Genomic DNA, 22,845 nt, shown 5'->3' on the forward strand with positions numbered 1-22,845 from the left:
TGTATTAGCAGAAAGTTTCATAGATTTTATAGCTGAAACTATCTCGTCTTTATTTCTTAAGTTGGCAAATAACGAATCAGCAGCTTCTAAAAACGCCTGTATTATCATTTCCCCGTCTTCATAAGGTTTTTTTTTTGTGCAATTATCTGGGACACACGGTACGATGCTTCAGTTGCAGCCTTATTTTTGTCGACTGTTCTTAAAAATATTGATTGTTGTCCAATTAACTGCTTTTTTAACTGTTTCAGTTTCTCCTTTCTGGTGGCAGAATGTAGTGGGAATGATTTTTCAAAATTAGAATGTACAGTTTTATGATGTCTCTCAATATTTCCTTTTTTAGCAACGGAGACCGAAGTATTACATAACAAACACACATTTTTATCTTTAACTTCTGTAAAAAAGTATTGTTCTTCCCATTCCGAATGAAAGTGGTATGTCTTTACCTTTTTACAACTGCTCGCCATAATATTATTTTTGTTGTTCTCTACTAACCCAACCGCTGGACGTTGGTTACGCGTTCAGTTTTAAACTAAGCGCAATGTCGCCGCGCCGTGCGTATTTATCCCGTTCAAAGCAATCCAGATCGTTCTCGAACACTAACGCGCTGGTCCGGCTGGTCGGTTCTAGCCGATTCTAGCTTGATGGCGTCAGCGGCAGATCGCTCACCGCAACGTTGCCGCTGTTTATGTTTAATATTATGACAATTAGATTTTTTTGTGGAATTTTCGGAAGCTTCTCTGATTTTTGCAGTTTGTATTTTTTAAATTAAAATCGTTGTGAGAGCTACCAGAATTGCCTCCGCGAGATACCGGTAGCTCGCGATCGACAGGTTGGCGACCACTGGTCTAATATATAAAATGATTTGAAATCCCCGAAACGACTGAAAGAGAAGAATTAAAAATAAATAGCTGGAAATAACAATTATTTAAGCAAAAATAACCTCAAATGAAATAATAGTGAAATAAAATACAAGTAAATTTGAAACGATTCAATAAAAAATAAAGAATCACAAATAAATATAAGTAAAAAAAGTTAAGAAATCCCAAGCCACATTAGTTCACGACGTTTCGATTGTTAGTATCTACAATCGTCTTCGGGTGATGACTGGACTGGTTCCTCCGAGAGATGACTATTTATGGGTCGTTCGAGTACTTTCACTTATCCCCACTTTCCATTTTTCCGCTTCACTGGTTCAGTGGGAGATGACCGTTTGGCGGGAGTTGGCCATTTCCGCTTGATGATGGTTTTCCATATGTTGCGTATCTCTACGCTAGCTTGGCTGAATACGTTGTTGGACAACATGTATGCGGTTTCCTTGAATTTTCTCCTAAACCAATGTTCCTCTCTGTGCAAGATCTCGGCTTGGAACCACTCGATGTTGTGTTGATGGGTCCAAACATGGTCTGCTATTCCTGATTTTCACTCGCTGGGTGTGTTTTTTGTGTTTGGCAATGCGAACATTCAATGTCCTCTTAGTTTCACCAATATAGGATTTTCCGCACTCACAAGGTATTTGGTAAATGCAATGCTTGGAATCGCAGTCCGCGTTTGGTGGTCTGCTTTTCGTAAGGCTGCTATGGATAGTGTTACCAGATCTGAAGCAGGTTCTGATGTTGTACTTGGAACCAATTCTTCTCATCCTCTAGGAATAATTGAATGGATCGAATGATGAGTTTTGATCAATAATATGTGAACAACAAAAATGAAGATGAACCAGTTATCAGCCGTAGGCGAAGGGATACTCACAATCGAAACGTGGTGAAGTTAGTTTGATTTGAAATATTTATCCTCATTTTCTTCTTTTTTTTCCTTTTTCATCATTCATGTCCATTATTCTATCTCAATATTTACTGTTCACATTTTTTTGCAAATTTTTCAAAATATTTCCATTTTCAACTAGGTCATCGAAATATTTCGGTGTTGGTTTTCTGAATTTACGCCCTCTCGCGGTAAGAATTTTCGAGGTTGCCCTCATTCCGAAATAACAACACTGCTTGACAGGTAGACGAGACGACGAAGTGTCAAAGTCAAAGACAGTTTTGAAAAAATTTATTACATTAAAAAAAGTAGGACGTGTGGCTGTGATAAACTCATTTTATTTTATAGAATATATATAAATTATATAATATCCATAGTACAATACAAAAATGTCAAACAAATTTGATACGTAAGATTATATATATATAGTATCTTTCTATTATGTTTATTCTTTTTGTTTATTTTTCAGATTAAAACACCATGTGGATAATTCCGACAGTGGAAGTGGCGATGAGGATTCTGGTCCAAATATCACTGACTTAGGACCTATTGAATATCCACCCGGGGAACACCGACTACAGCATTCATATTGTCTCTGGTTTTCAAAAAGACCATCTCAGATACAAGGTTCCCAGGTAAGAAAGGTCTAACTGAAGGGTTACTGTTTTATGATAATGGTGAGGTAACTAAGTAAACTATTTGGATAACAAACTTTTGTTTAAGGTGAAACGTAAAGTAGGGTAATATGTAGTGACGGGAAGTCAATACCTTTTTTGTGATCGATACTTGATTCTTCTAAGTACTGGCTGTACACGAGAACTGTTAAGGAAGTATCTGAATAGTCTTGTTTTTGAATGTGATAATGTATTGGTATTGATGAACAGATCTTCAGTTCACATAAACCGGGAATAGACTGATTTCGGTTCTTGGTACTTGTTCTGAAATTAGAATAGAAAAAAAATTGACATAATAGTAATCAGTTCTTTACTATTCTATGACATCTAAAACTGGGTCATACTCTAGTTTCTAATATAGTTTTAGGTTTTGGTAAAAACAAAATGTAATGAAAAATTTATTCTTTGAATAATTTTTTTTGTAGTGTTTGAAAAGTAGTTCCAAACTACTAATTGGTTAGCACTTGGTTCCATATTAACCTCTAACTGCTCGCGTTGGTGTATTTTATTCATCACTATTTGAAAATGAACCATAAGTTTCCACAAACTGTTCAGACTGGGAACACTGCACTATCTAACCTTCTACTGGAGTACCCTCTGTATTTTTTCTCAATTATCTACGAATTGCCGTTCGAGTAGTGTAATTTGAATATTTGAGCCACAAATCATTGTAGTGAACAGAATACACCACACTTGCAATTATGTAAGTTTTTGAAACAAATTTTTAGTTTTGGTTAATGTCAAATTATTGCGTTGAATAAATCGAGTAGTTATGTGTACATATTTTCGTATATTTATAATTCACAAATGAGTTTTATATGCAATGTTATCCACACAAGACAAAATGGAATACATTCTTTTATGTGGTGAGAATGTGCCATATCGAGATGTTGTTTGTATTTTTGATCAACGGCATCCAGAAGAAATATTCACGTTAGTACCGTGGGAAGGATATTGAAAACATTCAAAGAAACTGGCTCTGAGGACAATCGTTTCAAGAAACCACATAACCCATTGAAGAAGAACAATGTTTGCTTGAGCAGTGTTGAAAACGAAAAAACTAATATCAGAAGTATTAGTAAAGATACAGGGGTTGGCAGAGAAACTGTGAGAAGGATTTTGCACAACAATAAATTCCATCCCTATAAGCCAAAGATTATACACACTCTTGAAGAAATAGATTTCGATATTCGAGTAGAATTTTCATTTTGGTTCCAAGGGGAGAGAGAAAATAATATCGCATTACCCAGACGAGACAACTTTCACATTGAACAGAACAATAATCCAAATTTTGTAATAGAATGCTGTGACCAATATTCATTCATGACAAATGTGTGGTGTGTCTATTACATAACCAAATGCTTGCACCATATTTTCCTAGAGAAAATTTGAACGCAGGTATGTACAGAAATTTCATTATGAATCAGTTGTCTGAAGTTTTCGATAATCTGCCTCTAATTGTTAGACGAAATTTGTGGTATAAGCTAGACGGTGCACTGATCCACCAAATGGTAGAAGTGAAACAGTGTCTCAGTCAGATGTATAGGGGTAAAGTGATAGGATGAGATTGGGAAGATCATTGGCCACCAAGATCACCAGTCTTATCTCCGATGGATTTTTTTCTATGGAGTTGTCTGAAACAAAAAGTGTATAAGCACAGACCATTTGCAAATGAAGAACATAAGAGAATACCATCCGAAAGTGTTGTGCTAATATAAATCCCCTATTTATTGAAAATGCCACGAAGTCTATGAATGAAAGGACTAATTTGTATAGAACGGAAAGGAAGGCATACTGAATGATGTATTCGGGTTCTTTATAAGATTATTGAGATAAATCAATGAATGTTATGATCTTTTGTTGTGAATCTGGTTATTTTGGTTTAATGTTATTCACACATCTAATAGTGAAAATATCGATTTATGAAATTAACTCAAGAAGCGTTATACACGGTGTTTCAAATTCGATCTGGCTTTATTTTTTGAAGGATTCGAAAATAAATTGCACTTCCACATTGCCACTTTTTCCCTGCTACATAATGGTGTTTCCAGATTTGCTATGCGATGTTTCGTCTTCCGGCCACCATCATCAACTTTATTTTTCTTATGGGAGCTACATTGGATTCATGATGTATCATAAGTTATCATTCTTTTTCAAAAAATTGGAGATATTGAAAAAAGTTAGTTCTTATCATAATAGGCTATGACTTTGATGTTTCTAAATTTGACTTTAAATTTTTTACATTTAATGACATTTCGTTATTGTACAAGTCATTGAATTTTTGGTGAAAAATGGCTTTCACGAATGAGGAACTGGCCGATACTTGATAAAAATCTATATTAAAAAACTAATTAATACAGTTTATTGTATGATTTTCACTATACAGTATGTATTTAAACTTGTATCCCGAAAGACGACAACCACATTGAACTATGTTCAAGTTATTGGGTCAAAATCTCACCGAGTTTGGTTCGTTTGAAAAGCGAAGGAAAAAAATACGAAGACAGAATGGACCAGGAAACTGAAGAAAATTTGATAAATGAGGTATATATGAGGTAAGTTAGACATTGTGTCCTTTTCAATGAAAATTAATAATTTGCAGATAAACATGACCCCGGGAAAATCTACACGTCAAATTTCCTCCGAAATGAATATTTGTCATACAAGTGCTTGGAGACATCTCATAAAAAGCGGTTTAAAATGTTACAAAATACACATATGTCAAAAAATGCCGAGATCTCAATGGTGTGGATCGAATTTGAAACCCCCTGTATATGCTCGATAACTACATCTAACAGTCACACTATTGGGTGTGAATGCATCAAAATATTTCAAACTTATCTGTAGCCAATGGGATACAAATCTGCTAAAAAAAGGAATACGAGTGTAATAAGAATGAAGAGAAATATGTTTATTCGACTACTGACATAATAATGCCCATACATTGAAAATCCGAATCAGTTTCACAATGAACTTTGCAATAACAAAGACGAATTTCTGGAGGCGTATTTATTTTTTCTTCTTGTAACAGACCAACAACGGGCATTTTCTGGGCAAGATATAACGTTGAGTCTCGTATTCATCAAAATTATGAAATTTGAATCATGTTTCGGTAGAGCGAAAGATTCAAAAAAATTAAAAAATTGAAGAAAAAAGTCGAAGTGACAGAGAGTCCAAGTTTCGAGCAAGGGTAATAAAATTGAAAACTGAGTAACTTTTTCTTTGGTATATTTCGGAATTTCAAAAAAAGAACTGATTTTTTGAGGATTTTTGAAAAAATATCAACTTTGACAGGTTCAAAGTAACACGTGACAAAAGGAAAAAAGCTGTTCTTGACTAATTTTTCAGTAAAAAACGTGTGTGACGCTATGTATATTTATATTTTTTTCGAATTTCAGTTCTGATTCATCTTTTTTTTTCGGTGCATTGTTATAGTTATGTTATATGTTATAGTTCATTTTTGATTTATGTTTTTTTTACCTGCTATAAACATTGTATGTTTCTTGAGAAAATAAATTATTATTATTAAAATAGTAGTTATTCATAAATAGACATTCATTTTCTCATTTTTATATCTTGTAGCATCATAGATTTTCATTGATTTTTCTTTTAGGAAGTTCCATATTATTTTAATTGAAATAAAGAAGTTTAATTATTCTGTTCATTAGATGGGTTACTATGATACATTTAATTTTTCTTTAGGGTTACTCGCAAGTCTTACGATTAGTAGGTCAAATAGGGACAGTGGAACAGTGGTGGGCCTTATATTCTCATATGGTGAGATTGCAAGATATTCCTTCTCACAGAGATATTCACCTCTTTAAGAAGGGTATAAAACCGATGTGGGAAGATCCAGCAAATAAAAAAGGAGGAAAATGGGTAGAGTATTTTTATCATCATTTTCTTTGTGATAATGGTTAGTTTTAATCAATGTACAGAAAGAGAAAAAACTAGTTTTCTTGAAAAATAAATTCTAAAAGGTTTGAGTTCAAACTTGAAAATTAATTAATTATATAGTAATTAATGTAGGCTTTCGCGACTGGCGTCAATGTTTTGGTTGGTTTCCTGGTTTTGCCGTGGTCTTTTTTGTTTACAATCTCCAAACGTTTCAACTGCAATTGCGCTGATTTGAGTGGGTCTCGCAGAAAGACTGAGACAATATTGACAAATTAACCCTCAAAACAATTGATTCAACCGTACAGGCATCCAATGAGAGACAGAAGAGAAAATTCAACCAGATTCAGAGAAAACAGCCAAAGAATCCCAAAACTAGACATTAGGCTGTTTGTTATCAATAAATCCAATCAACCACTCACCAGTGACGAAACAAGTTTACTAGCTGAAGGGTGAAATTTCAGCGTAACACCATCGACAATACCCACAGAAGAAATCATCGTTGACATAGAAGCCGGAATTGAAAAACTACGAAGTGAATCTGAAGAATTCTAAAAATCCAAACCTCTGAAATACAACATTTCGAGGGGTGAAAAGGCCGCCATAAGAAGTCTCAATGCTGATGAAAATGTCATTATTCTGCCTGCTGACAAAATAAGAGTAACAATGGCCTAAAACACTTCGGACTACAAAAGCAAACTAAATAAACTTGTCAGTCAAGAGACAAACAGAATATTACAGAAAGACCCAACAGAGAAAATCTTGAGAAAGACCAATCAACTAATAAAAGAATCTTCATTACCACCAGAGACACAGTAGAAACTTTGCAGAAGCATTACCATCGAGGCTCTATGGATTACCGAAAATTCACAAAGATGATGTACCACTGAGACCGATATCAAGTGCCATTGGATCACCGACCTACAACCTCGATAAGCATTTGTCGAGGTACGGACGTACATCCGAGACTCCAGTGATTTCATCAAACAATTGAAAGGCATCACCTTGGAGCCGACAACATTCTAGTTAGCTTCGATTTTGTATCCTTACTCACAAATGTACCACTCGAAGAATCCCTCAGCTACATAGAGGAGATCTTTCCACAAGATATCAACTTATTTCGACATTCATTAGCGACAACTTATATTCAATGGAATAAAACCTTTCATGAACAAGTTGTTGAAGTCGCCATGGGCAGTCCACTTAGCCCAGTAATAGCAAATTTCTACATGGAAAAATTTGAAGAAAGAGCTATCCAAACCTCAGAAAAACGACCAAAGCACTGGTTGAGGTATTTAGATGACACGTTCGTTGTTTGGAGCCAATGAAAAGATGAACTTCAGAACTTTTTAAATCATCTGAATAGCTTTCATCCAAATCCCATTCCTTGAATTTTAGTCATCAAGGGAAGTAATCAACTAGTGCGTAAGGTGTACAGGAAGAAAACACACACAGATCGATACCTACATAATGAATCCAACCATCATCCAAAACAGAAACGTACCGTCATCTGAACAGAGCTTTGAGAATATGTGAAAAAAGATACGTCGACGACAAAATAAAACACTTAACAACTGTGTTACAAGCGAACAGCTACGACAGAAAAGACAATCCGCGCTACGTGTCCAAAGGAGAGGAGAAACACCAGTGAAGATCAACTCCAAGGCACTGTCTATCTGCCATACATAGAAGGTGTCACCAACCGAATCGGGAAAATTCTAAAGAAGGAGAAAAATCAACACCGACTTCAAACCAACGAAGAAAATATCGGAGTATCTGAGATCAGAAAAAGACAACAGAGACCCACTCAAATCAGCGGGAGTTTACAGGATTTCATGTAACTATGGTAAAGTCTATATCGGTCAGACGAAAAGAAGCATTGGTACCCACCTAGTCGAGCAGAAGCAGAGTTGCCGATTGGTACAGTCCGATGGGGAACACAGGATCCTATTCCAAAAAATCGAGAGGTTAGCAACGTCGAATCATTATTCAACAAGAATGTATTTAGAAGTCAAATAAATATACAAACACCAAGAGAACTTCAACAGAAAGGAAGAGAGAACATATCTACCAAAGATGTGGCACACAGCATTGAAAAGCGCCAAAATGAAGCAAAGTTGTCCAAATCGTACAAGAAATATGTGCAAACCCGCCGATAGCGAAAGTGCGAGGAAGATCAGCACTATAAATGACACGGAAAAAATGAGAGCTTCATTTCAGTTGACACGTCAAGAAGAGTACTTAGACCACGCACTGGAGGGGACTGCCGCAGTTGCAGTTGAAACGTTTGGAGATTATAACCAAAGAAGACCACGGCAAAACCCGGAAATCAATCAAAACATAATTGTAATTTTATGTGGAAGACAAAATTAAAGAAAACTTATTATACCTCATCCTAGTCGTTATCCCAGTCAATTATTCTACAAAATTAACTTTTCTAATAAAACTAAACATTTCAAACTGTGCATTATTATTTACTCATCTCAGTGCGTTATTAGTATTATCTCGGAATCAAAGCTTATTTGTATTGATCATTATAAGTTATGATTCAGCAAGGTGTGAAAATAGAGTTTTTTAAATCTGAATATGAGATAAAGTAGATGTGTTCATTTGAAATATATCTGAGGGCTCGATTAGCTTAATTCTCTCAGAAAGTGTTCGATAATTCAAATCTGTTGTTCCTGTTACATCTGCTCTATGTTTATTATTTACAAGAGCGAGTTAAAAAATATGATTGTTATCTTCGATAAAAAACATTTGGATAGACAGATTTTTTAGTTGTCATTTGCCATATTTAAAGGAATCAAAGTTTTAGGCATTTTTATAAAACGATAATTTTTGGTGAAGTTTTTGGATCTTGTTCTGCATCTCGTCCTCAAAGAAAAGTTCACAACCCATCCTCATTGACATAATAATGCCTTGTTCCACACTAGTCATTCTTATATAGTTGAGAAATGAAAATAATAAATTACAGTTCTGTTGTAGAAAATAAACTTCACCGATCATATGTAAAAAAATCAAGGTTAGATGTTTTATAATGTCAACTCGTAACTCCAGATATATAGAATCGAGCGTTCTTTGAATATATTTCTCTCTGTTTTCTCTGTGATCACATGGTATTAAATCTGCATCTGCTCGCTAGGCTCCAGATTTTTAAAACCAACCATACCTAATATGACTGAGTAGTGATTATACAGTTTTCATGTGACAATAATTTGATTGTAGGTTATAAGACTGAGGAAGGAGCAGGCAGGAAGGGCGTGGGAAAACTTGTGCCTAGCTATGTTAGGGGAACAGTTTATGATGGTAAGTCCATATACAAAGTATCCCAAGAAAAACATTCCCCTCTAAAAATCTTTGTAAACATAGTTTCTTGTCAAAAAAAAAGTATGAAACATGTTATACTGGAAAGCTGTAATTTGGATCTGGCAAATTTGTGTACAGTTTCCAGTACCCCCTTCAAGTTATTCACATACTTTGAAAAAGGTACCTCTTGAGATTCATCGGATGAACTGCCACTCATTACATCTATCAGAAACTTCAGTTCTTGACCAGTTAACAACATGAATGGTGTGTCATGTTGGGAGCTCCTGTATGCAAACGGAAAGAGGAAAACCAATGTATCCCAGTCTCTTATGTTTTCAGAGACAATCATCGAGATGTAGTTATTTATGGTGCCATTATGCCTCTCGACCATTCTGTCGGACTGTGGGTGAAGAGCGGTTGTTCTTGTATTCTTTATTCCCAACAAAGTCATAATTTCCTTCCATAAATCTGATTCGAAGTTGCGGCCCTGATCCGAGTGCAATTCTTGGGGTATTCTTTCTGCAAATTACTTCAGGTCATTTGGAGAAATGATCCATCACAACCATAAGGTACTTGTTAAGAGATGTAGTCATTGGAAGTAGCCCCAGAATGTCAACTGCGATTCTCTCGAAAGGGCACCCACTAAGGTACTGCTCCAACTTTCATCTTTGTCTTGTCTTCGTACCCTTTATCGAAGAGCACAGGTCACAGCGTTTACACCACTCCTCCACGCCTCGGCGGCAATTGATCCAATAGTATCTCTCACGCACCCTCGCTAGAGTTCTATTTACTTTAAAATGCCCTCCAGTGCGATCATCGTGGGTGCTGTTTGAGCATATTCGGGATACACATCTGTGGAAGGATTTTCTGAAATTTATGGGTGCTTCTGACTGGGCTTTCCCATTTTAGAGTGAGTAGGTCATTTCGAATACACATCGAGTCCCATTAAGGTGCGTATTCATTTGCAACAAAACAGTCCGAACGAACAAAGCGCGCGCGCCCTCTGCAACAAAATTTTTTCCAGCGCGCGCCGAACAACCTGCAACAAACATTTTTGCGCGGAGCGTTCCGCCTGAGTTGTTCGTTGCGATTATACTTGTAATTTCTGTGTTTAGTACTCAGTCTCTTGGTGTTTAGGATGGATGCAAACGATATTGCCGTAGCCGCTGGTGCTTTCTTAATTATAGAGGCATTAACGGAGGCTAACAAAAATAAAAAAAGAAAACAACGAAGAATGTGGGCGAGGCGCCTTTTTTTGCGTCGTCAAAATATGGCATTACTTAATGACCTAGATCATATGCATATGCAAAATTTTACAAGGATGGGTGCAGAAGATTTTGAAAATCTGATATGTTTAGTAGGTCCTAAAATAGCCAAAAAAGACACAACTTTTCGAAAGGCAATTCCGGTGCAAGATCGTCTGGCAGTCACACTTCGCTTTTTAGCAACAGGGGACTCGTACAGTAGCCTACAATACTTATTTAGAATTTCAAAACAATTAATTGGCGTTATAATCATTGAAACCTGCGAAGCACTCATTCAAGAACTTAAGGATAAAATAAAGGTACGTAAATACATTTGTATATTTATTACATTTATTTTAAACATTATTCAGAAAACAATATACTATTCAAAAATATTTTCCTCATTTTCATTTAAATGGCTTTGAGAAGTAGGGGCTAGGTTGAAGAAGGAAAGTTGTGAGTGTGGCACTGAGTTTTGAGTAGAAATTAAATTCGGGGACGGCTGGTCTGAATAATTGGATTGTGATTGTGGGGAAGGACTAGGTAAAGAAGTTAGGTTAGGGGAGGATTGATGAGAATAAGTTTAAGAGTATGAAGGGTTTGGCACAGAAATTTGTATGGGCATTGATTGATTGGAATATTGAGTGTCATAATGTCCCATATCGGCACTAAAGATAATATTATTTATGTGGTGCTGCACAATAGCTTTGGTTATTTTATTATAGCTCCTTAGCTTATGAGCCACATGTTGACCAAATACTCCACATTCGTCTCTAAGGTCATTATTAGCTGCTGCATTTTTAAGAAAGCCTAGAGCTCGGTCAACTTTTGAAGTTCCTACCGATGGCGATGGTTCAATTGATCGTTTACGTTTTTGGATTTGCTTCACAGGAATAGCAGATGTACGTGGTTTTGGAGATACCGGCGCATTTTCAGTTTGTATTTCGGTTTCTTGTGAGTTGGTGGTTTCTGTAGATACATCTCCTTTATCACTTTCAGAAGGTGGTGCATTATCATTTTCCTAAAACACAAGATATTGTTAAGACAATTCGTCTGATTTATACTTTAGTCGATACAGGATGTTTTCAAAGTTGAGTCATTCATTTTAATGGCTTGTAGAACTCGTCAAAAGAAGTTGAAAGACCAAAAATTACCTATATAAAAATTGACAAATAGGGGAGTTATTTTACGTTAAAAATTATTTTTAGATGCCTAGCAGTTCCGAAGAATGGTTAAAAATTAGTAGACAGTATGAAGAAAAGTGGCAATTTCCTCATTGTGTTGGGTCAATGGATGGCAAGCATGTTACAATACAGGCCCCTTTTAACAGTGGAAGTGAATTTCATAATTATAAATCGAATTTCAGTATAGTTTTACTTGCCCTTGTTGATGCCGACTACAATTTTATATTTGTTGACATTGGATGCCAAGGAAGGATATCAGATGGAGGAGTATACAAAAATACAATACTTTATCGAAAATTAGAAAATAATGATCTAGGTTTGCCAGAAGATTCTCCGTTGTCCAATTCGAATAAACCAATGCCCTACGTTTTTCTAACAGATGAGGCATTTGCTTTAACGAATCATATTATGAAGCCCTTTTCTGGAATACACGAAAAAAGAACTCCTTAAAGAACATTTAACTATCGACTAAGCCGAGCAAGAAGGGTAGTGAAAAACGTTTTTGGAATTTTATCAGCAATATTTAGGGTCCTAAGAAAGCCAATATTGCTTAGCCCTGAAAAAACACAAAAAGTGGTAATGGCGGCTTGCTGTTTACATAATCATCTGAGGAAAAGCCGCTATTCCAATAATATTTACACTCCTCCGGGAAGTTTTGACCAAGAAGACGATCAAGGCAATTTTATCCCTGGCAGTTGGAGGCAGGAAAAACCTTCAGAAACATCACTATTGCCTCTTAAAAATATTCCCAGAAAATCGGCATCTACAGCTAAAGAAATCCGTAATAGCTTTGCTCAATATTTGTTAAAGAATTAGTTTTGGAATTGAAGTATATCATTTTTAAACATGACTTGTGATTAGATTTACATACCTCAACCGAATCTATTGTTTCTCTTGGTTTATCCTTATCTAACAAAAAACCCATACGTTAGAAAGCATACCATTTTGATATGTATATTTCCTCTCTTCCTACAAAAAAAGATAATATTTACATACAGTGGGTAAAAATTACATTTTAACAAAAAATTGAATCTATACGTTACTATTAATTTAAAATATCATTAACTGTTATTGAAGATTTTGAAATTTATGAAACACCCTGTATATACAGAGCTTTTTATAAAGAGTACCTTTCTTATAAAACTAATGGAAAAAAGTTTTCCATATTAATAGCTAAGCATCAATATAGACATATTTGCATATCAAAAGTTTTAACTTTTAAAATAATATTTAAATTAAAAAAAGTTTGAATAAATACCTTTTCCGGTTCCAATGGATTCTGTCCCTTTTGCTTTTTTCCGTCGAAAACTCGATAGAAGACTTTCCATTTTAGTTTTCACCTCTTTTGTGGTACACCCCATTTTATTTGAAATCGCCACCCAAGCATCATGCTTTTTTATTTTATTATAATGACAATTATTTTTTGGATCCCATAACACGAGTTGTCTTTCATACTCATCTATCAGTTCCAAACATTTTTCCTTACTCCAATCCATATCAATTCATTTTAAAATATTATTTGTATCAAATTAATAATATAACCACCAAAAACTCACGAAAAAACCACAAACGCGCGTGATGCTCCTTACTCCCGTACTAACTAAAGACCGGCGAACGAATAAATTTCCTTTGTGCAAATCGCATTTACCGACAAATCTCGGAAAATGTTTGGCGCGTTCGGCGCGACGTACTCACTAGGGGAATTTGTTCTGCGCGCGCTGCGCGCTTTGTTCGTTCGGACTGTTTTGTTGCAAATGAATACGCACCTTTAGAGCCAGTAACCTTTTTCCTGCTGGCAGTGCTTGGAAATCTCTTACCATTCTGGCCTCGCTACTTTGTTAATCCATTCTCGTACAGTTTTCAAGACCGGATTCCACTTCTGACACTAAATGTTACATTTCATTAATTCGGACTTCCATTGTCTAATATGATATAAATTGATTTGAAATCCCTGAAAGAATCTGTAAAAATTAAAAAGATTAGCTACAAAAAATTACAAATATATTAAGCAAAGAACTGAAATTACAATGAAACAAAATACAAGCAAAAATTAAAATTAAGAGATTTCGAACCAAGTCATTTCACGACGTTTCGATTGTTAGTATCCTCAATCGTCTTCGGGTGACAGTCATCACCCGAACAATTTTCAATTGTTGCTTGTGTTTTATTTTATTGCAATTTCAGTTTTTTTGCTTAATATAATTGTAATTTTTTTAAGCTTACTTTTATTGATTCTTTCAAGGATTTCAAATCATTTTATATCATATTATACAATGGAAGTCCGAACTAATGAAATTCACCATGAAACAAACTTTTTTCTGTAGACAGGTAACGAAATATGTGGTGTGGTAATTTCAACACGGTATCATCAAGAGTATGTTCTGAGTATTTGGAATCGAACAGCATCAGATCAAGTAACCAATGGTCGAATCAGAGATGCTTTGAAAAGATTATTGAATATACCACCAAGTGCCACCATGGAGTACAAAACACATAATGATTGCCTTAAATATGGGTAAATGGTTGAATAATATTTTTTCAAAACTGACCACTTAATAAAATAAAATTTCAGGGCTTCAAAGGTTATACCAAATAACGCATTGAAAAGTTGACTACACTGAGCTATTTCGAAATATGTGTTAATGTGTTCTGTTAATAAATTTTGTCAGAAATATGATTGTTTCATTCTATTTTTTTCATTAAAACTCAAGAAATATGAAATGCCTTTATATGTACCCTTATATTATGTATTTTCAAAAAATTAAGTACTTATTAACTGTTTGAAGTCTTAATGGGATTTATTTATCAAATATCGTGTTCATAAAAATTTTGTGGAATGCAATAAATGCAAATAAATTGCAGTCACTGATAAAATATGATGTTTGGGAAAAAAATAGTGTTGCTCCGATTGATTCAGTATTTAGAAAACAATTTGATTGCATTCAGATGACTATCCTTTGGATAGTTGAAATAGTTCCTAATTTCTAGGAACATTCGTTGAACGATCGTCGACAGTCGACGAACTATTCCGAAACCGGTAGAGAATTCCTGAGAAGTCCATCGAAGCTGGAAGAACGAACGCGAGCTCTCGTCGAGTTGGGCGCGGTCTTGGCCACGTCACAAATGTCATATTCACAATTTGGATTCAGAGACGGAAAATCTACTCGAAATGCCCTAATGAATTCAACAGATTATATTTACAAAGCACTGGATAAGAGCGAGCTCACAATAGGTGTTTTTTAGATTTATTGAAAGCATTCGATACTGTTAACCACTCGATTTTGCTGTCATGTCTAGAAAACATTGAAACTAATCAAATCATATCTGGTAAATGGAATCCAGAAGTAAAAATCAATAACGTTAAATCAACGGACACATAATAGAATGTGGGATAACCCAGGGAACGGTTCTGAGACCAATATTATTCTGCACATATTTGAATGGAATATTTTTAGCAGACTCATCTGGGCACATTATCAGTTTTTCAGATGATTCTGCTACAGTAGGTAGAAAAGGACCTAGAAATAATCAAACATTGGTTTGATTATAGACAACTGTCTCTGAACTTCAATAAAACTTGTTATCTACCATTCGGAAGCTACGATTCAGAAGTCTTTAAAAATAGGCGCAATACGCATCTTACATATTTGAGATGGGATTTCCACTTGAATAATTTAACGAAAAAATTAAGATGCACTTGTTAAATTTCTACAGCTCAAGGAAATTCCTAATTTGAAACTGAAAATATTGTTTATTATTCACTAGTAGGAAGTCATTTAACATACTGTATAATGGGACCATTATGCAGTATGTTAGATCAGTGTATCAAAAACCTACCTTCGTCCACTGGAAATAATTCATAGGAAGTTCTTAAAAACAATTATGAACAACCCCCTCCGTTATTGTAGTCATAAACTTTATGAAGAAAGGAAATAAATAGATTGGTTAAGCGAGCACAATACACGCAACAAAACTGAATATGGTGTACCGTACACTCGTAAGCCAAAAAAAACACAAACCGTTCAGTGTACTGGGACCGATTGTCCACAACGTTTTACCGGATATAAAAAAACTCTAAATCATTTCCAAAAATTAAAAGTCACACACTTTATCTCTAGTCTAGAAAAAAATTTTTTGTTCGTGGTCCCTGAAGCACTTCTTAAAAATAATTAGATTCATTTTACAATATGTGTTGTGAAAAAAAGTTCACTGTTTATTACTTTTATCCTAGACATGTCCGTGACTAAAATCAACGTAAAATGCAAATATTTCAGAATTGCTATTGGACATTTGACTATTACATTGTTTTCTTTTATTTGCTTGATTTTATGAAAATAAACACTTATTATATTCCTTGTTATATTTGTAGTTATTTGAGGTATGTAAATTTATAGACTTTATTCAATATTTCCGATGTTAAGTATATTTTATATTTCAGATTTTATGTTTAAGAACATGTTTTTCACTACATACAAGACTCGCCTGATGCTTCGTGGTTTGTTTTATATTTATTTTCTAGATGCAATTTTTGTAAAACTATTTCACTACAAATGAATCATGATTATGAAAAAATAAAGCAGGTGCTCATTAATGCATGTTTTGTACAAATCAGTTTCCATGTGCAATGTTTCCAAAATAAGCTAGACATTTTCAGTAATCATCATTATAAAAATCGATTATCAAGCATTGTTTTTTAGCGATCTTCAAAGTTTTTCAATATAACAGAAATCGTTTTTTGGAAAAGCTTTTTAGCTTTCTACTTCTTCATGAAGAATTTTTTATTAGTTGTGTAGCGTTCCTATGAATTATATATGTTTCAATTCCATATCGAATGTTCAAAGTAAAAACTGAATGGGAAAAAGTGATTTCCTTGCAATTCATTATTCATATGAAAGTAGTTGTTTCGAAAAGGTTTTTCTTCCAGTCTGAAAGAATCTTCTATGCATATCATATTTCCCGCATTTTTTGTTTAATGGACTGGTAAAAAGGAAAATAGCTTTTTTTTCAAAAAATATCCTTTCATACTGAATGAAACAAAACAGTTCATTTAGGTTGTTGATGAAAGACATGGAAATCTAATAATATCCAACCATACCCTAGAAGTAAACTCCTAGGAATGTAGTAGTAGTAGTAGTAGTTTATTTGACCAGATTATGTAGTTTATACATTTATGGCAAGTCACAGCAAATTCAGTCATATTAGTTAAATTAAAATTAAAAAAAATATATATATAATTAAAAGAACAATTTACGTCTAGTAACAGATTATCAATATATAATATAAGATTTAAAATTTAGACATGTGCAATATATATTAAAATACAATAAAAGATCATGATTAACCGTACTTATGATAGCTCATAAGGCTTAAAGTACCTAACTGAGTCCATATACTCATCGGTACTGTAAAAGCAATTGTCTAGTAGGTAGTTTTTTAGGACTAATTTAAATTTTTTGAATTCCAATATTTTGATAGAGTGGTGGAGAATGTTATATAGATTCAGATTTAGGGAGTTTCTGCGGCTTAAAGATAACCTGTGATGACGAGTATTTAGTAAGTCAGCTGATATGGTATTGTGGTTATGGATGTCGGAGTTTTTTTTAGTAAAGTATCTTTATTGCGATGTATTTCTAGCAGAACAGTATAAATATATAAAGTAGGCAGAGGCATAATACCCAGACGAATAAAAAATTGATGGCAGTGGTCTCTGTATCCCAGGTTAGCCAAGATGCGTATGGCTTTTTTCTGGCATCTGAAAGCAGCAATTGCGTTAGTAGAGTTTCCCCAAAGGAGAATACCGTACGAAAGTACAGAATGAAAAAGGGAAAAGTAAGATATTCTCATAATATAAGGGTTTGTTACATGTTTTAACCTTCTCAGAACGAAGAGAACACAAGATAATTTGCGAACAGCAAGGTCAAGATGATTTCTCCAGCTTAATTTGTTATCAATCGCAATGCCTAGAAACGAAACATTTGCCCCCTCGCGATAATTTGTATTTGTGGAGACAATCAAATTTTGGGTTTTTCTTTCATTCAATTTGAGTTTATTCTTCGTGAACCAAAGCTTAGCTGAGTTTTGTACTGTGATGACAGAGTCTTTCAAGTTAGTGTAAGACTTGCTTGAGCAAATAATTGTTGTGTCGTCAGCAAATAGAAAACATTTAGTAGGTGCCATGGCGTGGCATAAGTCATTTATATACACAATAAATAAGAAAGGTCCCAAGATTGAACCTTGAGGGACGCCATGCTCGATTTTTTTGAAATCAGATTTTACATTGTTTAGCTCAACACACTGAAATCTGTTTGTAAGATATGAACGAAGGAGTTCCAGAGTACTGCCCCTTATGCCATAATAACTTAGTTTTTCAATAAGTAGGGAATGTGAAACGCATAAATAAATCTCTGTCCTGGGAGCCTTATATTGATCATGTGTGTTAAAATCAAGATAAAGCGATATTTGCAGTGCGTCAGATCATAGCAGTACTTAACTTAGATGGTGTCAAAGCTGTATACTAATTATTAGCCTACTCGCATATGGGTCAAAATATATAAATTTGGGATTTCTCTGCGGAGCAAATTCAAAGAAGGTGGTTCGTTAGCATTTTTAACATTGCCCCCAGTAATTGAATATTAAGGCGTCAAGCTGCCAGAATTGAAATGAAAAGATTACTATATGAGCACTCCTCTCATCATTCAGAATTTGATATCAATTAGAGATCCAGCGGGCATACAGTTGTTTCGGTTGATAGGGCAGAATGACGGTGGTACTTAAATTGAGATCAAATAGTGAATGGTCGAAGGAGCCCTCATCTTTTTATCTTTTCATTAGATGAAATATAATGTACTCAACCTCAGACAGAAATTATTTGCTCACAATTATGCACCAAGAAGCAAACATTTATTAACCATTCTCAAACAAAAAACTATTACATTCAGAGAATCTCTTTGTTATAATGGCACTTATACTATTCAATACATAACTTCAATAATCAAAGACGTTCATAATATACCCTTCAAAGAACAAATGAACTACTAATAAGTAGGTAACGGATGTAACCGGAAAGAGTTTCTACAAGGTAAATGGGCTCATTCAGGCTAATTTAGATTTTTATTGAAAATTATATTTTATAAAAGTAAATCATCTCCCAAGTATCCCACAAAATTTTCCGGTTTTTATGTCGATTAACAACTGAGCAAGAGCAATTGAAAATGTGAGATCACCCGCGATACATTTTGACGTCACACCAAGCAACGAGCGTCGAGCGGTGGCAACCGAGCCTTGGATAGATTCTTTTGTTCCTCATTATGAAAAACTGGAAGATGATTAGCAATAGCTATAACGAATCCTCTGTCGGGAATAACTGAAGGTTTTCTGAGCCGCTTGCATGGAATTTCATTCTCCTGATCATCAATATCTTTCTTGGCTGAAAACTGCTCCATGAGTTGTTCAGCTACTGCAAACTTAAAATCTAAATAATCTTTGATCTCTTTTTTTGACAAACCTAGGCATCTTGCATCAGCCCTATACTGCAGCGACACTGAAATCTATGAAGTGATAAATAGCTCATACTGTCCACTTGTTTGTTCTGTATCTCATTGGATATTTCCAAATCACTCAATCAAGAAGATCTACGCCACCCATTTTGGCGTTATATTTCTCCACAATAGCAGGATGCTTCACTTGGATATACCTTGAATCGAATTTGCCTCCGACGTTTGCATATTCTCCTTCTTGTTGACAACCATGAACAGATGATAAAAAATGGACAGGTCTAGTATCGAACCATTTTACCAAAGCAATTTTTCAATCATCCCTAACCATTTGTTCATAAGTTCCCCTGTCTGATTTGTTCATTTTGTTATCGAGAGCCAATTCGATCATTCTTGGAATTCTATTTCAGACGAGTATTCCCCATCACGATCAACGGTATCGATAGCATCCTCTTGATAGGTCTCGAATATTCCTTCTTCCTCTTCATTTTCAATTGGAAGCAAATCTTCATCTATAACGGACACGTCCAGATTCAAATTATCGGCCAACTCTTGGCGTCGTACGTAAGTGAACATCATCATAACAGTCAATATGTTTGCTAACTGATTATGTCAACTGAAGACTCTATAACAAAATAGCAAATAAGTCACGTTTATTCTGTTTGTTATCCATTTCACAATCTCAACGGTTTTTACAGGTTATATTCACTCACAATACAAATCACGATACATACAGCAATCGACTGCTCGAATGTGATACCGACGAAACGTATTCTGTCAAAACGATACTGTTCATGCAAACAAATATCAAACTTGGGGTATCATCGCATATGATACTTTGGAACCGAAGAGGTTAAACTGAAAATGAGCTTATAGGACGAAACTGCAGTAATGTTGATTACAAATAAAAGTGTTAAAGAATATAGAAGATTCGATTCTCTTTTTTATATGAACATATGAATATTATTATAATATAGGTAGGTACTTAGTACCCTATTGAACGACTCATTTGTGGATGAAATCAGAGTTTTTATCGACTTTCTTTGTATATTTTCACCTTCCACAATCTGAATAATATGAACATTGTAATGAATGTAGTTTCGAAACGAAGCGAATCAGCCAAGAAAAAACTACTAATATATTTAAATTTTTCCAATTTTGTAGACAAAAGCAGATTTTAGCCTCAGAAACTTTACGATAAATATTTGTATAATTTCTTAGTCCTTTTTTTAAAAGACAAAATTATCGAATACAACATATTATTAAGTGGACATACTTGAAGACTGGCTAAAGACCAGTCTCTACTTATCTACACAGTAGGTTCATGCACTGACATTTATCAGAAAACAACTCCTCTACTGGATTTATGAAATACTACAAGTAACTGATGAATAGAAAATGTTTCATCAGGAAAAATACTTTAAATTTACACAGAAACTTTCAATACATGTATAAAATTCTCCATTACAAGTTTCATATTTTTCAGATTGTGGAAATGGAAAATACCCAAAGAAGGCCGATAAAATACTTTCTTTCACTTTAATAGTCTGTATGCTTTTTTTTGACTGTCATATGTCCGATATCATTTGTATGATCCCTAAGATGATTAAATTATTATTATTTTGACTCAATTTATTCAAAAACCATGTTGTACATGTGACAAATGGTTTAACAGTTGATATTTATTCTGAACGTTCTTCAGTTTGAACAGTAACTTCAATATTATATCAAATCTCCATTTCACCTTTCTAGAAATGTCATAAACTACACTTCATGATTTGATCTCCACTGTTAAAGAAGCTACTGTGTTAGCAAAACATGTGATATATTTCTCAAATAAAGTTTGTGGAGATCAAATGGTGAGGTGTAGTTCATGAAACTACTATGCATCTTCATCAAGTAACGGCCGAATCAATCAGAAAATTTCTAGAAATCAAAAAGGAACAAAGTTATAGCGTACTTTGCCCAAAATCATTTTTCAATCAGTATTGTAACTTTATTTTTAGATTTTTATTTCCGAAACTCCAATTGGCAAAAACTCAATAGACAAACAAGAGATAGATACCAAAAAGATTTTTTATTTTTGAGTTAATAAAAAAAATCAATTTCAAGATCTGCCAAGACTCGAAAACACACAAATTCTTTTCAAGAACTACTTCCCAGAAATAAGATTAAACTTTTGTTGGAACATCTATATTTATGAAGTATGCAATACATATACATTTAATGACACTATGAATAGCAACCCAAATACACAAAAAAAACACTAAGTATAATGAACCGTGAAGTTCTCATTTCACACTGGATTGAAGCAATTTTTCATGAATTTTGTCAATTGAAAGATTATATATAAATCAGACAAAATACATGAGAATATATCAACTAAAGCTGAAACTTCTATTTGTAATGACATCTAGAGACAAAATGATGATTTGATACAAATGAGAATTTAAAAACTACTCAACTGCCTCACTAGGTCCAGGAAGCATAAATTTTCATATATCAATATTTTCTTCGATATGTAAGTTAATAATTCTTCAGTACTTGAAAACCAGTCTGATTTTATATTATTTTGTAATATGTGGTTTTATTCACGAATTGAAATCATTTCATCTATCATAAGAGGAAATTTATTGTATGGTTTATTGCTATCCAGAACTAAAAATGTTTCATAGTGTGTGGTAAGTGACATGTATATTATTTTGGAGAAAATCCATCATCAGAGGTGGTGGATTATTGGTCCATATCGATACTTTTAAGTGACTGTGATCATGACCTGTGCCTTCTTTTATACAATGTGATCAAGACAATCGTAGAACTCTCAAAAATAGTGATCATTCAAAAACTGAAATTTAGGTCATTTATCCAAATCATCATTTTACACTATATTTATTCAAATTGTCACAAATTTATAAAAAATGAAATAAATACCAGTTGCTGGTAATGATAACAAGAATACTTATTCAAATTATAAAATTGTACCTACTGTATGCTGAGTTATCTTACTGTTGTAATCAGGTTCAGTTTTGTAGACTTGAAAAAAGATCCCTTGGTGTCATTCCTTTAAAACATGTCTAAAAGCAACAGTATATATACCCTTAGGTACCTTAACAAATTTCAAATATGATATAAAATGAATCATAAAGAAAATTACATTATTTGCATTGTAGATAACCATATATATATTTTCAATACCTGTAAATAAATTTATTAATTTTATTTGACATTATATGAAATTGATGAAGCAACATGAAATTTCCAAAATGAAGTTTTTGTCAATCATATGGAAATA

General features: G+C 34.0%; 2 protein-coding genes across 2 annotated transcripts; one reads left to right on the forward strand and one right to left on the reverse strand.

Moving 5' to 3' along the window:
- Positions 1 to 2,007: 2,007 nt before the first annotated feature.
- Positions 2,008 to 14,732, forward strand: eIF4EHP (eukaryotic translation initiation factor 4E homologous protein). The gene is made up of 6 exons (XM_074185940.1): positions 2,008 to 2,167; positions 2,228 to 2,393; positions 6,135 to 6,311; positions 9,552 to 9,632; positions 14,385 to 14,575; positions 14,633 to 14,732. The coding sequence occupies exons 1-6, from the start codon at positions 2,148 to 2,150 to the stop codon at positions 14,670 to 14,672; spliced, it is 675 nt and encodes a 224-aa protein (XP_074042041.1). The 5' UTR covers positions 2,008 to 2,147; the 3' UTR covers positions 14,673 to 14,732.
- On the reverse strand, positions 11,192 to 13,569 carry LOC141487153 (uncharacterized). Its single transcript, XM_074185948.1, has 3 exons — positions 13,319 to 13,569; positions 12,932 to 13,029; positions 11,192 to 11,897 (listed from the first exon to the last, which is right to left on the reverse strand). Exons 2-3 carry the CDS (start codon positions 12,983 to 12,985, stop codon positions 11,460 to 11,462), a joined length of 492 nt encoding a protein of 163 aa, XP_074042049.1. The 5' UTR covers positions 12,986 to 13,029; positions 13,319 to 13,569; the 3' UTR covers positions 11,192 to 11,459.
- Positions 14,733 to 22,845: the final 8,113 nt, after the last annotated feature.

The sequence above is a fragment of the Leptinotarsa decemlineata genome, unplaced genomic scaffold, assembly GCF_025532065.1.
Source record: "Leptinotarsa decemlineata unplaced genomic scaffold, Ldec_3_MD MMD2_P_RNA_scaffold_2, whole genome shotgun sequence".
Taxonomy (NCBI): domain Eukaryota; kingdom Metazoa; phylum Arthropoda; class Insecta; order Coleoptera; family Chrysomelidae; genus Leptinotarsa; species Leptinotarsa decemlineata.

Bases quoted from the DNA above. Each gene is read 5' to 3' on its own strand.
- eIF4EHP (XM_074185940.1), top strand. From the start codon at position 2,148: ATGTCAAACAAATTTGATAC. The intron at 6,312-9,551 runs GTAGAGTATTTT...ATTTGATTGTAG, and splicing joins ATAAAAAAGGAGGAAAATGG to GTTATAAGACTGAGGAAGGA. The intron at 9,633-14,384 runs GTAAGTCCATAT...TTTTTTCTGTAG, and splicing joins TAGGGGAACAGTTTATGATG to ACAGGTAACGAAATATGTGG.
- LOC141487153 (XM_074185948.1), bottom strand. From the start codon at position 12,985: ATGGGTTTTTTGTTAGATAAGGATAAACCAAGAGAAACAATAGATTCG. The intron at 11,898-12,931 runs GTATGTAAATCT...CTTGTGTTTTAG, and splicing joins AAACAATAGATTCGGTTGAG to GAAAATGATAATGCACCACC.